We start from the raw sequence: 12,900 nt of genomic DNA, 5'->3' as shown, positions 1-12,900 counted from the left end.
GTCAATGATCAATTCCTAATTTGCTAGATAAGGCGGACTCTCAAAGTTTCATTTCCCATTAACTTCAGAATTGTAGAGGATTGTCAGAATTCTTGTACTGTAATGGGGTTTTTCATTGCTAGTATGTCTTTCTCGTCAATTAACAAAACAATTGAAAGCTTTACTTCAAATGCATCTGTTTACTTGTTGTCGACCGATCCAGCCATATCAATGGATTTTAGTGCTTCATTGCATCGCGACTAATCATTGAATAGCTGTGGTTGCAATGTGATGAAATTTACTAGTGAACTCGGCTTAGTTTTTGAAGATGGAGACCATTTTATTTCGTAAATGAAGGCCGACGGAGTAGATGATATTTGACCCCCTTTATTTTGAATTTTTACAAAATTTGATTTTTAGATTCCGCCTGCCTTTGTAATTTATTCAATTTCTCTACGGATAATCTAAAGAATAGAAATATACAGTCCAACGGAATGTAGTGATGAAGAGCAGACGATGCTTGGTGATGTATCTAAGCATCTTTAACTTTCATATTAAATGGGGGAGGTGAAATCAGTAGAATGGTTGTTCAGGTAATTAACTCTTTATTATATATAGTATAACCGAAGGCAGCTAGAATTGCGATTAAATCATTATAACCAACTTTAGTTATTTGGAAACACTGCCTTAAACTTTTCGATAAAATTTTTGATAAAATAGCCATCCTACAATTAAAACTTTTGAAAATGGTCTCTTGAAGAAAGTCCTTGCTTCGCCTTAATCCTGTTCGTTTTTTACAGTATAACTGCCGCTATTTCTTCGTGAAGTGTGGAGAAAAATGCATAATTTTATTCGCTTAAGTGGAATTATCCGAAACTGACCTTTAAATTTGTGTCGAGATAAAATACGAGGGAGAAAGAGGCAGAAGTTTTAACAGCTTTTTGCGTTTAAGTTATCGGCTTCAGAGGAAAAATTGTAACTTAAAAAAGAAACCATAGATATTCCGTCTTATAAACTTTAGGTCTTAAAAATATTAGAGTAGGAGTATATTTAAAATGAAAACTTGGAAAAAATTCATTTTTATTTTTAACTTGAGCGAAATTTCTCTTAAGTAAGCGTTGTATAGAGGGATACAAGGCCAAAGGATGATAACTTCAATTTTTTTTTTTAATCAACGTTACTTGAAATTTTAGAATTCTTTAAAAAACATGTATTTTTTTTCTTTCCCGAGATTCAGACTGAAAAAGTACTTAATGCATTTTTCGATGAGCCTTGTTCTTTTCTATGAAGTCGAACTTTTCAAAAAAAGATAAAAATATCGATTGCCATTTTTTAAACATTACCTTCTATAAAACTTTTCACTTATTTAAATTTACTCCATCTCATTTATTAAGTTTTATAGCTCATTTTATAGATCTTTGACACTTACACCTTCTTAGATAACACTTCTTCTTTCATGTCATTGTAATTGTCGGTGTAAAACTTCCATCTCATATTATCCGGCAACATTTCCAGGTGCAAACTTACAGGCATGTTTTGGATAATCAAATGAACTCAAGCCAATTAAATTGCTGTTATGCATTTTTTGTTTTTTGCAGGAAAAAATACAATTTGGCTGAACTCGGTAATCAAATTAGAATTTAATTTTTATGGCTGTCTTTATTTATTTTATATCTTTAAAGTTATTTTGTGTTTCTACCGCTCTCTCTCTCTCTTGCTGTGTGTGAAGAAATTGACTACTTAAACCTAACTGATGTGCCATTAACTTTGTTCACCAAAATGAAGTTCAGCAAATGCTAACTAAAATGGAGAAATTAGAATTAATGTCAAAATGGAGAACTTATTTGTCGAAATTAGATTGGATTGTCTTGGGTGCCCTGTACAAAGCAATGGCGCTTATAACATTTGAAAACGAATTATTTGTTGAGTTACAGATTGAACTATTTTTTTAGTTCATCGACCGATCTATAATGGGTAGTTTAGCAATTCAAGTAGATTATCTAATAAAGTAGTAGCCATTACAGCAGAATGTGGCTACACATCATTTAAGTAATTCATACATCTGCAAGGTAAACAAAGCATAAAATTATCTGGAGACTTTTAAATATATTGTAAATTAAGTTACATGATCTTATTAGAGGTCTAATGCTATTTATATAATAGATGAGATATAACTATTCTAAGATTCAAGCTTTAAATAACATACTTTTAGAAAACAGCCTCCATTTTAATTTCGCTTAAAAATCAATTCATTGGAGAAGGTGCATCAGCTCAGATATCACCCTCGTCATCTACCTGCGGTTCAAAATTACGAAATCCATCCCAAAATAATCATAATGTTGCTTTTAAGACAGTAATTTAATATAACTGAAACTAAAAACTATAGAGCAATTGAAATTTAGCAATATCGATATCGTTCTGAATCTTAATTGCATTCAACTGCAATCAATATAGTTTGCCTTATATATAATTTTATATAATAATAGAGCAAATATATTTAGTGCATACAGTTTCATTTAATAATAATGTCCTGTTTTCCAGAATATATCTAAAATTCCATTTAAATGTAAATACAATCTCTAATAAGTTTTGTATTATTTGGTTGCAAATGACGGATTTCATATATAAAAAAACTTACGGAAAAATTTCGTATTTAAAAATAAAACAAGAATCTTTATGCTTTCTTTATAATAGCCGCCTTTGGCGACTAGGTTGCTCACCTGACTGACTTTTTTAGGCTATTAAACGATTATTATAAAATACATTTTTTTTTTTTAAATTTCAGTTTGTTTGATATGACTTTAACTGAATCATTCCGCAATAAGTTACTGTGGGCATATATCAAAAGTGTATGCATTGTGAAATATAAGCGGAAGCGAAAAATTCTATCTCAAAATTAATGATAAAAAAACGATTTTATTAAATCCCAATTTTAACATTGGCAAAAGCACGCGATTGAGTATTTTGATTGCTGAGCTTGAATTTCATACCATTAAAAAAGACGACCAAAGTGAGCAATACTCTTAAAACGCTTTTTAAAACCAAATCTAACATTAAAAGCATCGTGACAGTGTAAATAAAACTTGAAGAATTTATTAAAAGTCATTAAAGAGATTAAATTTATTAAAGAGAAGAAAAAAACTGTACAGAAATGAATGAAATCAATATCAATAACAAAATAAAACTTTTTTCGGTAATTAAACGTTTTGGAAGTCTTCCATTTCCGTAGGTAAGTCATACCGAGAATCCACAATGATAGTTAAACCTATTTTTCACACACAGTTATTAAACTTTCCGATGAATGCTTATCTCTTGATTTCTTTTATATCTTCTAACTGAATGAAGTGTTTGAGATGGCAAGCAGCATTTATAATATAATCATTTTACTTCATTGGCAAAGTGTTAAATGAAGTGCAGCTATAAAAACGCTGAATAAAGCAGTCTGCTGAAACTTTCGGACATCCATATGTCATTGCTGACATTCCGTAAAAAGTCATAAGAACGATTTCTGTGCCACTTACTTTAGAGTTTTATATATACGCACATTTTCTCGAATAAACGTGCTGTTTTTACGAGATTGCATGTACCCGTTATAATTATTGTTGAAATTTTCGAATCATTAATTGTATTTCGTCAAACGGAGGATTGTAAAATCATTTCCTATTTTGTTATTTTCTAGTCAGTCCCTTAAATACTCTCATGCCTGAATAATCACAGTAAAACATGAGTATAAATTTTAAAATGGTTGAAGTTTAAAGACAAATCGTCTCATTTTTGGGGGAAAATCTAGAAAAATGTGTCAATTCGAAAGTATTCGAATATTTTTGATCATAAAGTGAATATTAAAAAATGCTTTTCTGCTATCACGAGCTATTTATTTCATTGGCAGTTTTTTTGAGTTATTGGAAACTTTTGTTTCGATATTATTGAGCTCGCTCCTTTCTATAACAAATTCATAATTGAACTACTGATGCTGTAACTATCTTTTGTTATAAGAGCAATTTCTATATTCGTGCAAGAACTGTCGGCTGTCATTGTCAATTTTTATGGAAACAGAGAAGTTACAACAGGCAAATGAATTCATTTACGATTAATACTTTAATATCAAGAAAGTAAATATTGTTTCATTTCCTTTGATATTAAAAAACGATTTCAAAAGATAATGCAATTTATTGTATTTGAGAGCAACTTTTAAATAAAGTGCGCGTCAATTGCTTAACCATAAGTAGCTTCATGAGAGAACTCCAAATTTCCTGACAGAGAAGAATGCTGTTATATCAAACATTAAATCTAGGAATGACGTCATTGATAAACCTTCGCAGAATAGGGAGGCGATTCGGGAGACGAGAGTTAAGTTTGACAGTTTAATCGGTGATGAAGTGAGAAGAAGTGTCTGTTCAGCCAGGCGTAGAGTATTTTTTTTTTTTTTTTTTTTTTTACATATTTTGCAATTTTATTGTTAAAAGAGAACATCGCACGAAGTTATTGAAATATTTTTTTTTATAAAAGGCATCTCCGATCCAAATTAAATTTTAAAAGCAAATTTCCTTGTTTTTTTTATTTTATTTTATTTATTTATTTTTTTTCGTCTACTGACATTTGAGTTATGTTTGATAATTTTAAATAATGAACAAATCAATAGCTTATATTTAGGAATAAAATAAATAAAAAAATAAAGTAAAATGATAGAATAAGTCAATAAAATTAAATAATAAGTAGGTAAATTAATTAATTTTAATTAAATAATAAGTAAAGTAAAATATTAGAATAAATAAAATGAAACAATAAATAAAATGAACTAAAATAATAGAAAAGAAATAACATAATCAATTAGTAAATAAAGCTTTTTTTTTACAGAAGCTTGCAAAGATATCTTATTGAGAAAAATAAACAGAGAATTAAGATTAAATTTTAATTTTTTTCTTTTGGTTGTCCAGAGTTCATATTCTATAAGGAAGTGAATAAGTTTGCTGAAAATTTCCCAACAACAACTTTTTCCATTCTTTTGAAAGGTTTTAAGAATGTCATGTCCTGCGAAGCTTTCTTTAAGTGGAAGTAATTTCTTTGCTTTTTGAATCCATTTTAATAAAATACTTCCAAATTATTCTGCCTTTAGGAGAATTACTTCACCTTCCTTACTGTTGTTCCGCAGCTCTCTCCTAATTTGGTTTTCAGATAATGGAAATAAATATTAATCTGTGTGTGTGTGTGTGTGTGTGTGTGTGTGTGTGTGTGTGTGTGTGTGTGTGTGTGTGTGTGTGTGTGTGTGTGTGTGTGTGTGTGTGTGTGTGTGTGTGTGTGTGTGTGCACGCGCGCGTGTGTGTGTTTATTTACAGCTTGTTTTGTCAGTTCACCGGCTTTCACATACCTTCGTTTCTCCACTCCATTCGTCTTAGCTCCTTAATGTAAACAATAATTTTCTTTTTGTGATTAGTCAGCATCTCCCTCACTTCATCAAAGAAATCCGTAACGTAGCGCAGGGACCTGGGACAACTAAAATATTGGAAGTAAGCCCATTAATAAGAAAATCTTCTTCAAAATTATTATAAAGTACACAAAAGAATGCACAACGACAATTTTGAAGAATGCAATCTTCAAAATTTGAAATGTTAATATAAACAGTTTTCTTCCCTTCACCTCCAAACTATTATCAGTTGATTCTTTGGACTAAAAACTGCCTTCGCACTTTAAAGTCATATAATTCTTCCAAATTTCACTGGAAAATACGTTTTGTCTTTTTAACTATTTCATAAGCATCTATACTTTGATATTAAATGTAAGGCATTATGAACTTGCAAAACTCCATTTGAGGCTTCGCGATCTATTTTTGTTAGAAAAGGGAACCTTTGAATTTGAAAGAGCTTACTTTTAATTTTAGCAGAATTTTGGAGACAAATATATATATATAACTTAATAAATCTGTCTTGTAATTACTGTCCAGTTTTTTCGCGATTAATTCTTGGTAGCCGGTTAATAATATCGTAAAAAGTCATTTATGTTTTAGACACGTTTTCCCCAATCGATTGAATACGTCTTTTTTCAACTTGAGTTATTGCCTTTGCGTGCTTCTGAATGTATAGTGCGAAAGACGTTCAGCTCCTAGTTCAATTTGACTCAAAAATTGATAGATATTTATTTTATTCATATAGATTTCTTGATTTTGTAGTTATCATAACTTTGAATCAAACAGCTGGAAAGATAGACATTCTTTGAATATATTTAGCTCAAATTTTGACACAATTCTACAAATTTGATTTGAATATCATATACCGAATTTCATCTATCTAGCTCAAAGCAGTTAGTTTTGAGTAATCTTTGTCATAGATAAACAGACATTCCCGAAGATTATTTTTCGAACTCAGGAGGTCTAAAATGATTACAATACTTTCTCTGTACTTCGCATTCGAAAAGGTAAAAAGGGTGTTGGAGAAATCTTGAAATGATTGTAACATCGTATAAAACAAAAATAAAATTTAAAAAAAAACTAATTATAGAAACAAAATACCTTTATTTACTGACGACAGAACTACTAAAATTTCAGATTTTATTAAGCAAAGCATAGCCAAACGATACTCAATTTTAGACTGCTCATTCGCAAGTGCTCGAAAAGTTGTAGATTGCATGCCAACTGTGATACGCTGCTATAAGTCCTACAAATTACAGCAAAGTATCTGATACACATAACCTTTCCATAACCCACAAGAAAAGAAATCTAAAGAACTTAATATTGAAAATAGTAATTGGCTATTTTTTGAAATTTTCATATTAAATTAACATTAGACCAAGCATGGGATTCTGAGGAATAGCAGTGCTTTGAAATAAAACTTTGTTAAACCATACTTCATAATACTCTTCATAATATACCATAATAGTCTTTCACATAATATTGCCAAAGGATTCTCAGTCATCTATATAATCAATTCTCGAACCTCTATAAAGAATTCTCGATCATCTTTACAATATTTGTTTCTTTGTTTGTACGGATTTTTTTTTTATAACGTTGTGCAATTTTACGCCCTTGAGGGATTCGAATGAAATTTGGCAATATGCTTCTTAGCACCTAGAAAGATAAACTAAGCTGTTTGCAAGTTTCTACACCCACCTAAAACGGGTAAAAGGCATTTAAGGTTTTCCACCAAAACTTCAAAATGTATCACGGCACAAAAATTATTTTTATACCATCTTAAAATTCGAAAAATTCGCTTTTTAATAATGCTAATTTAATTTTTATAGAATTATTTTTTGCTTTTAATCCATTTTTCAAAGTTAATTTTATAATAATTTATTTTCGTCTAAAATTAAACTTTTTTCATTGTTCAGTCATATCTACCACACTTACCTTTGCTAAAGTTGTTGTCATACCACATTTTGTAGTTTGAGTTTTACTTTCATCTGTTGCTGTCGTCAAAAAAATTCAAAAATTCGAATTCAATATTTTCACGAATATCCAAATTTTAGACTTCACTGCCTTCGAAAAACGCCCTTCTGAGATGTAGGTCTGTCCCTCTGTCTGTCTGTCTGTGACAAAGACAATTTAAATACTTTTTCATCTAGATGGATAAAATTTGACTTACGGTCATCGCTACAAAATTTTAGACTTCTATAAAATTTTGAGCAGAATCCATTTTTAGAAAATTTATCTATCTAGTTCGAATATAAATCTATACAATAACAACGAAACGAAGAGAGTTAAATACATAAAATTCGGTTCACATGTTTAATTAATATCTATAGGGTAGATATGAATCAAAGCTTTAGCCAAATCTAAAAAGGGTGTGGCCGTGTCTACTTTTAGAAACATGTAAACGATGTAACTCAAAAATGCATACATCAAATTTGATATATGATTTTGTGACTACAAGTACTGTTTTATGTGAAACATTTTCACAAGAACAGTGAATGTGGAGCAATTTCCTTAAAGAAATTTCGGACATTAAAGGGTTTAAGAAACGACCTGATTCGATGACTGTATTCAGTCTGAAGAAAATTAATACACTCATGTCCATAAATTAAGGATAATGCAAGTTCAGGAAACGAAAGAGTCAGAAGCAAAACAAATGTGACTTATTTGTAAAGTCTATTTATTGAACAAAAGATAAAGACGAAAAAAAAAAGATGCTATATGTTTGATATCATTAATAAAAATTGCGATTTTCTGCTCCCTGGTGTAAATTACAAAAAAAAACTATTTACAAAAACCAATATTACATGGTTGGTATGACGGTTAATACATAGTATGTCTCCCAGACGATGCAATACCTAGGCATGCTGAGTATCAAATTATCGATCTGATCTTGGGGAATATTACACCACTCATCAAGCAATGCTCTCCGAAGTTCCGGTAGACATGTAGGACGTGGTTGACTCGTCCAACTCGTCGGCCAAGCATGTCCCACACATGCTGTACTGGATTCAAGTCCTATGAGAATGCTGGCCAATCCATACCGGTGATATCCTCCGATCGAAGACATTCTTTTACGATGTTTACACGGTGAGGAAGGGCGTTGCCAATCATAAACGCGAATTCTGCGCCCATGGCTCAACAAACATATATGATATTCCGAAATGACGTCCCAATGGATTTGGCCTGTCATGGTTCCAATTTGAACATACAAGTCAGTTCTTGAACCCAGAATGATTCCTCCCCAAACGAGCAATCCTGCACCACCGTAACGGTGTCGTTCAATGATGTTCTCTTGGTGGTAACGGGTACCTGGCGCTCCCCATATGAAAGTCCGGCGAGAATCAGACTGCAAGCTAAACCTGACTCTTCGGAAAACATCACACAAGCCCACTGTTGCGATGTCCACAATGTATGCTCTCTACTCCAGGCATACCGCAGGCGGCAGTGAGTAGCAGTAAGTGGAACACATCTCACAGGCCTACGAGCATATAGACCAATCTGTCCTAAGCGTCTGTACACGGTCTGTCTTGAAACTGTCGTACCAGTGGCTGAAGAGAGCTGACGAGACAGGTCTGATGCTGTGCTCCGTCTGTTTCTTTTGGCAGTAACTGCCAAATACCGGTCCTCATTCGGCATTGTAACTCGGGAACGACTTGTGTTGTAACGTCTACTCAAATTACCATCATCTTGGAATCGTTGCCAAAGTCTGGAGATGACACTCTGGGAGATTCCAAGTTCCTCGGATACTCCCAGCTGAGTACGTCCACATTCCAGACGCCCGATAATTCTACCAAGTAAAAATTCATCCAAATGCGTTCTTTGTGTCATAACTATGCGGTTATTGCACTGAAAGGCTTATAAAGCGCTTGCGAACAATTTTACTTCTTTACCCGTATTCCTTATACATTACTCTCCTACACTCTCGTCATTGTGACGTACTATCGGTGCCATATGGTGGCTTTCTGCAATTTGCATATGAATTTTGAAGATGTGTGTAGTATATATGTTACGGGTATATATGTATTTTAGAGTTCGATTTCTACATGACTCTGAATTATCCTTAATTCATGGACATGAGTGTAAATTCGAAGAAATGGGGTCATTCGACATGAAATGTGGCAGCGGAAGGTGAGCAATTGCTTGATGGTTATGGGACGATGTGTGCCGCATTGCACAAAGCGTCAAAAAGTGCTTTGGGAACATCTAGTGCACGAGAAATTTCTCGAATTTTAGACATGATGGTCTTTATGGACTTTAGACATGATTTGAGAGGATGATGAAAGCATGTTAAGCCTTTTCTACGCATCTTACCTGAAGAGCAGATAAGCGATTTACTGGATGAAATATGAATCCTGTACTTTATAGAACAACAGGTTTTTTTCCATCCCAATACCATTACTTCAATCTTGACGAAATTCAATATTTTTCTTATGAGTGGATAGATTTCTTTCCATTATGCAACAACTAGGGATTGCAATATCGGACCAAAATTTCAATACCGGTATTCGGTATTTTTTAGATCTTAATACCGGGATACCGGTTTTAATACCGATATTAGAAATTTTAGAAAAAGAAAGAAAACACAGGTGTTTCTTTGTTTTATTTGCCAGTTTTATTAGAAAGTGTAAATATCACAAAAAATAATTCGTAATTTATAAATTATAACAGTATATAAAGAGTCACAAAAAAGTAAAGGAACCTCTTATTTATTTAAATCACAAAAAAAGTGTAAATATCACTATTCAGTCTGTGGTGCCATTACAAATTTTTGAAATGTGATCTTAAAAAACATGATGCATTAATTGTACTAACATTAAGCCTGAAAAGTAATTTTGTGTAAAAATTACCAGCTGTCGAAAACGGTCTTTCGGCATCTACGCTAGTAAGTGGTACTGTTAGCAATGCGCGATATGCTTTTTCCAAGTATTTACCTCTAAATTCCTCATCAAATAAATCGATTTCTCGTCGGATGGTTTTGGTGGATATAGCTGATTTCTGTATTGTATTTTGGTTCGTTGAAATTTTTTTTATTTATCTCTAATTCTAATTTTTGTTCAAGAGACAATTCCTTTTCACTATCGACATTAGTGTCATCATAATCTTCGATAACTGAAACGAATTCTTTAGAATGTGGATAGGTTTGTGGGTAAAAAATTTTAAGGAAATTTACTCTAAACTTAATCAGATTTGAATTGGTTATTTTCTTTTCTTCTTTTTCATTTTCATTTTTAAAATCATTATAATTATGTAAATACCATAAGACATTTTCTATTTCGGTATGCCTTTCTTCTGTGCAATTTTTCAATGTAATATATAATTCTTCAGATAGTGATGTGCGCTGTTCTTTCAGTGACTGCATCATAAAATTTATTGTTGCATTAGCTGTTAATAAATTAGAATCTCTCCGACATAATGCCTCAATAGTCAGTTTTATTGGAAGTAGAGCTGATACAGTTCTGGATATTAAGTCGAATTCACTATCTGAAAAATTAATTTGCAAGTTTAAGTCGATTATTGCGTTTTGGATAGGATTTTTCAGTTTCAAAAATTGTTCCATCATTAGGAGTAAACTGTTCCAACGTGTTTTAGAATCTAATATTAACATATATTCGGTTTTATTTACAGCTAGTATATATTTTAGTAATATATCAATTTTTATAGGTGAACGTTTAAATATCTTTAAAAATTTTCGAACTTTATAAATTATAGGAAGAAATTCTTGCTGGGTTCATATTTCAACCTCATTAGCAATATCTTCTTCAACAATTACATTGTCATTATCTTCATTGTCAATATCACTCTTACTCTCTTCAAAGTTGGAATCCGAAGTTTCTATATCCACAGTGTTTGGGTTCTTCTGTTCTTTATTTTTTGATATAATACATCTATTACTCCTAATTGAATTCCATGTGCATAGCACAATTGCTGATTTACACCAATCAACTTTCCAACTTTTTTCATAAATGTTGCTCCATCAGTCGTTATAGATACAATATCTTCTTTCAGGGATAATCCATGTTTCGCTAATTTAGATTTAAGCAATTAATTAAGCCATTCATTAGCTAATTAATTTCACCCGTTAGGGAGACATAAAAACAAAAACGTATACTATTTTGCTATGTTCGCGATCCCTGAACATATAGTGGAGACAATTTTAAAAATTTCTAGTAAATACCGAAAAAACGGTATTTAAACTTGGGAATACTGGTATTAAAAATTGTACAAATGGCTCAAAATACCGGTATTTGGTATCCCGGTATTGCAACCCCTAGCAACAACATACCTCCTCACCATTACTCACCATTATGGTGCCAGATACCACCACCTAGACAGTATTTCAGTCTCAAGGTGAAAAGTCCACGACATGCTCCACCCGCTTTTAAATTTCTCTTAACTTAAATCTCTCCCGGCCAGCTGTTCAATACATTTATTCTAATGATCTTAAATCCAACCTAGTCACAAATCCAACCCAGTTTAGAGCAATGTCTGCGCACAAATCTTTACGATCCCTCCAACCTCCGCTGACGACATGTTTGTAACAGCTGCAATACTTTATCCTGATTTCAGTCCTTCCTTTTCTTCAGCGTGCATTAAGTGATCATGATGAATCGCGGAAGGCACATGATTACCCTTAGGCTCAAAGTATTTACTCCGAAATAGAGCTCCGAGCTATCAGAAACAGTGAAATCAAATCTTTATTCAAATTCGAACTTCGAATTCTTGTGTCTCTCCTTTGCCTTTTTACCAATGTATTTTCACTTAATGTTACTTTAATTAATAAATTTTAGTCTTAAATAACGTATCTATATAAATTAAAGTGGCTTATTCGAAAATCACCAAATTTTCATTGAAGGAGACGGGGACGGGGAAAACGAAGCTATCTATACCCAAGATCATGACTCAGAACGGTGCCAAGTAAGTAGACTGAACTCACTTAACATCAACATGATTGATGGTTTATGTAAAAAAAAGTTTTCTTTAATTTTTATATTTTTTCCGGTGTTTCTTACTGCTGTTTCTAATGTATTATTGGCTCTTTTGTTTCAGCAATAGCTTTTTTCATGCGTATAGATTTTGCAGTTACAATTGCATTCTACAAAATTTGAATATAATGTCCTTGAATTTTATGTTCAAATTTTAAAAAAATATTTCTTCAGTATCTTATCTGAATTTTTATATTTCACATCCCATTTTGCATGAATAATTTTGTGGGCATCTTAATAGAATGTAAACATGGTGTCTGTGTAAATTTTACTCTAACGACCGGTACGAATCGCTTTGCTTGGTTTTTTTTTAGTAACCCAGCGTATTGTACTTTGCTTTAAACAATCGATATAAAAACTTAGCCACATTTTTTTGCCCATAAAGTATGATCAACATAGATAGAAGATGCAAATGGGAAACATCTTCTGAAGTGCTGGGAAACACTTCATGACGATTACGCAATTTAAATAATCATAAAGTTATAGCCACAACTCAAAAAAGTGGTGTAACATATAAATAAGCTCAGTAACTCT

At 32.0% G+C, this 12,900-nt stretch overlaps 1 protein-coding gene across 1 annotated transcript in view; it reads left to right on the top strand.

Moving 5' to 3' along the window:
* The first annotated feature begins 12,099 nt into the window (after positions 1-12,099).
* The window catches only part of LOC129966720 (acyl-CoA Delta12-desaturase-like), a 30,614-nt gene continuing 29,813 nt past the window's right edge, over positions 12,100-12,900 (top strand). Inside the window, exon 1 of the mRNA XM_056081291.1 lies at positions 12,100-12,298. Within this exon, the coding sequence (XP_055937266.1) occupies positions 12,279-12,298 (20 nt within the window). The 5' untranslated portion in view covers positions 12,100-12,278. The remainder of the gene's footprint in view (positions 12,299-12,900) is intronic.

The sequence above is a fragment of the Argiope bruennichi genome, chromosome 1 (genome assembly GCF_947563725.1).
Source record: "Argiope bruennichi chromosome 1, qqArgBrue1.1, whole genome shotgun sequence".
Classification (NCBI taxonomy): Eukaryota; Metazoa; Arthropoda; class Arachnida; order Araneae; family Araneidae; genus Argiope; species Argiope bruennichi.
This window is presented reverse-complemented; position numbering and strand designations above follow the sequence as displayed.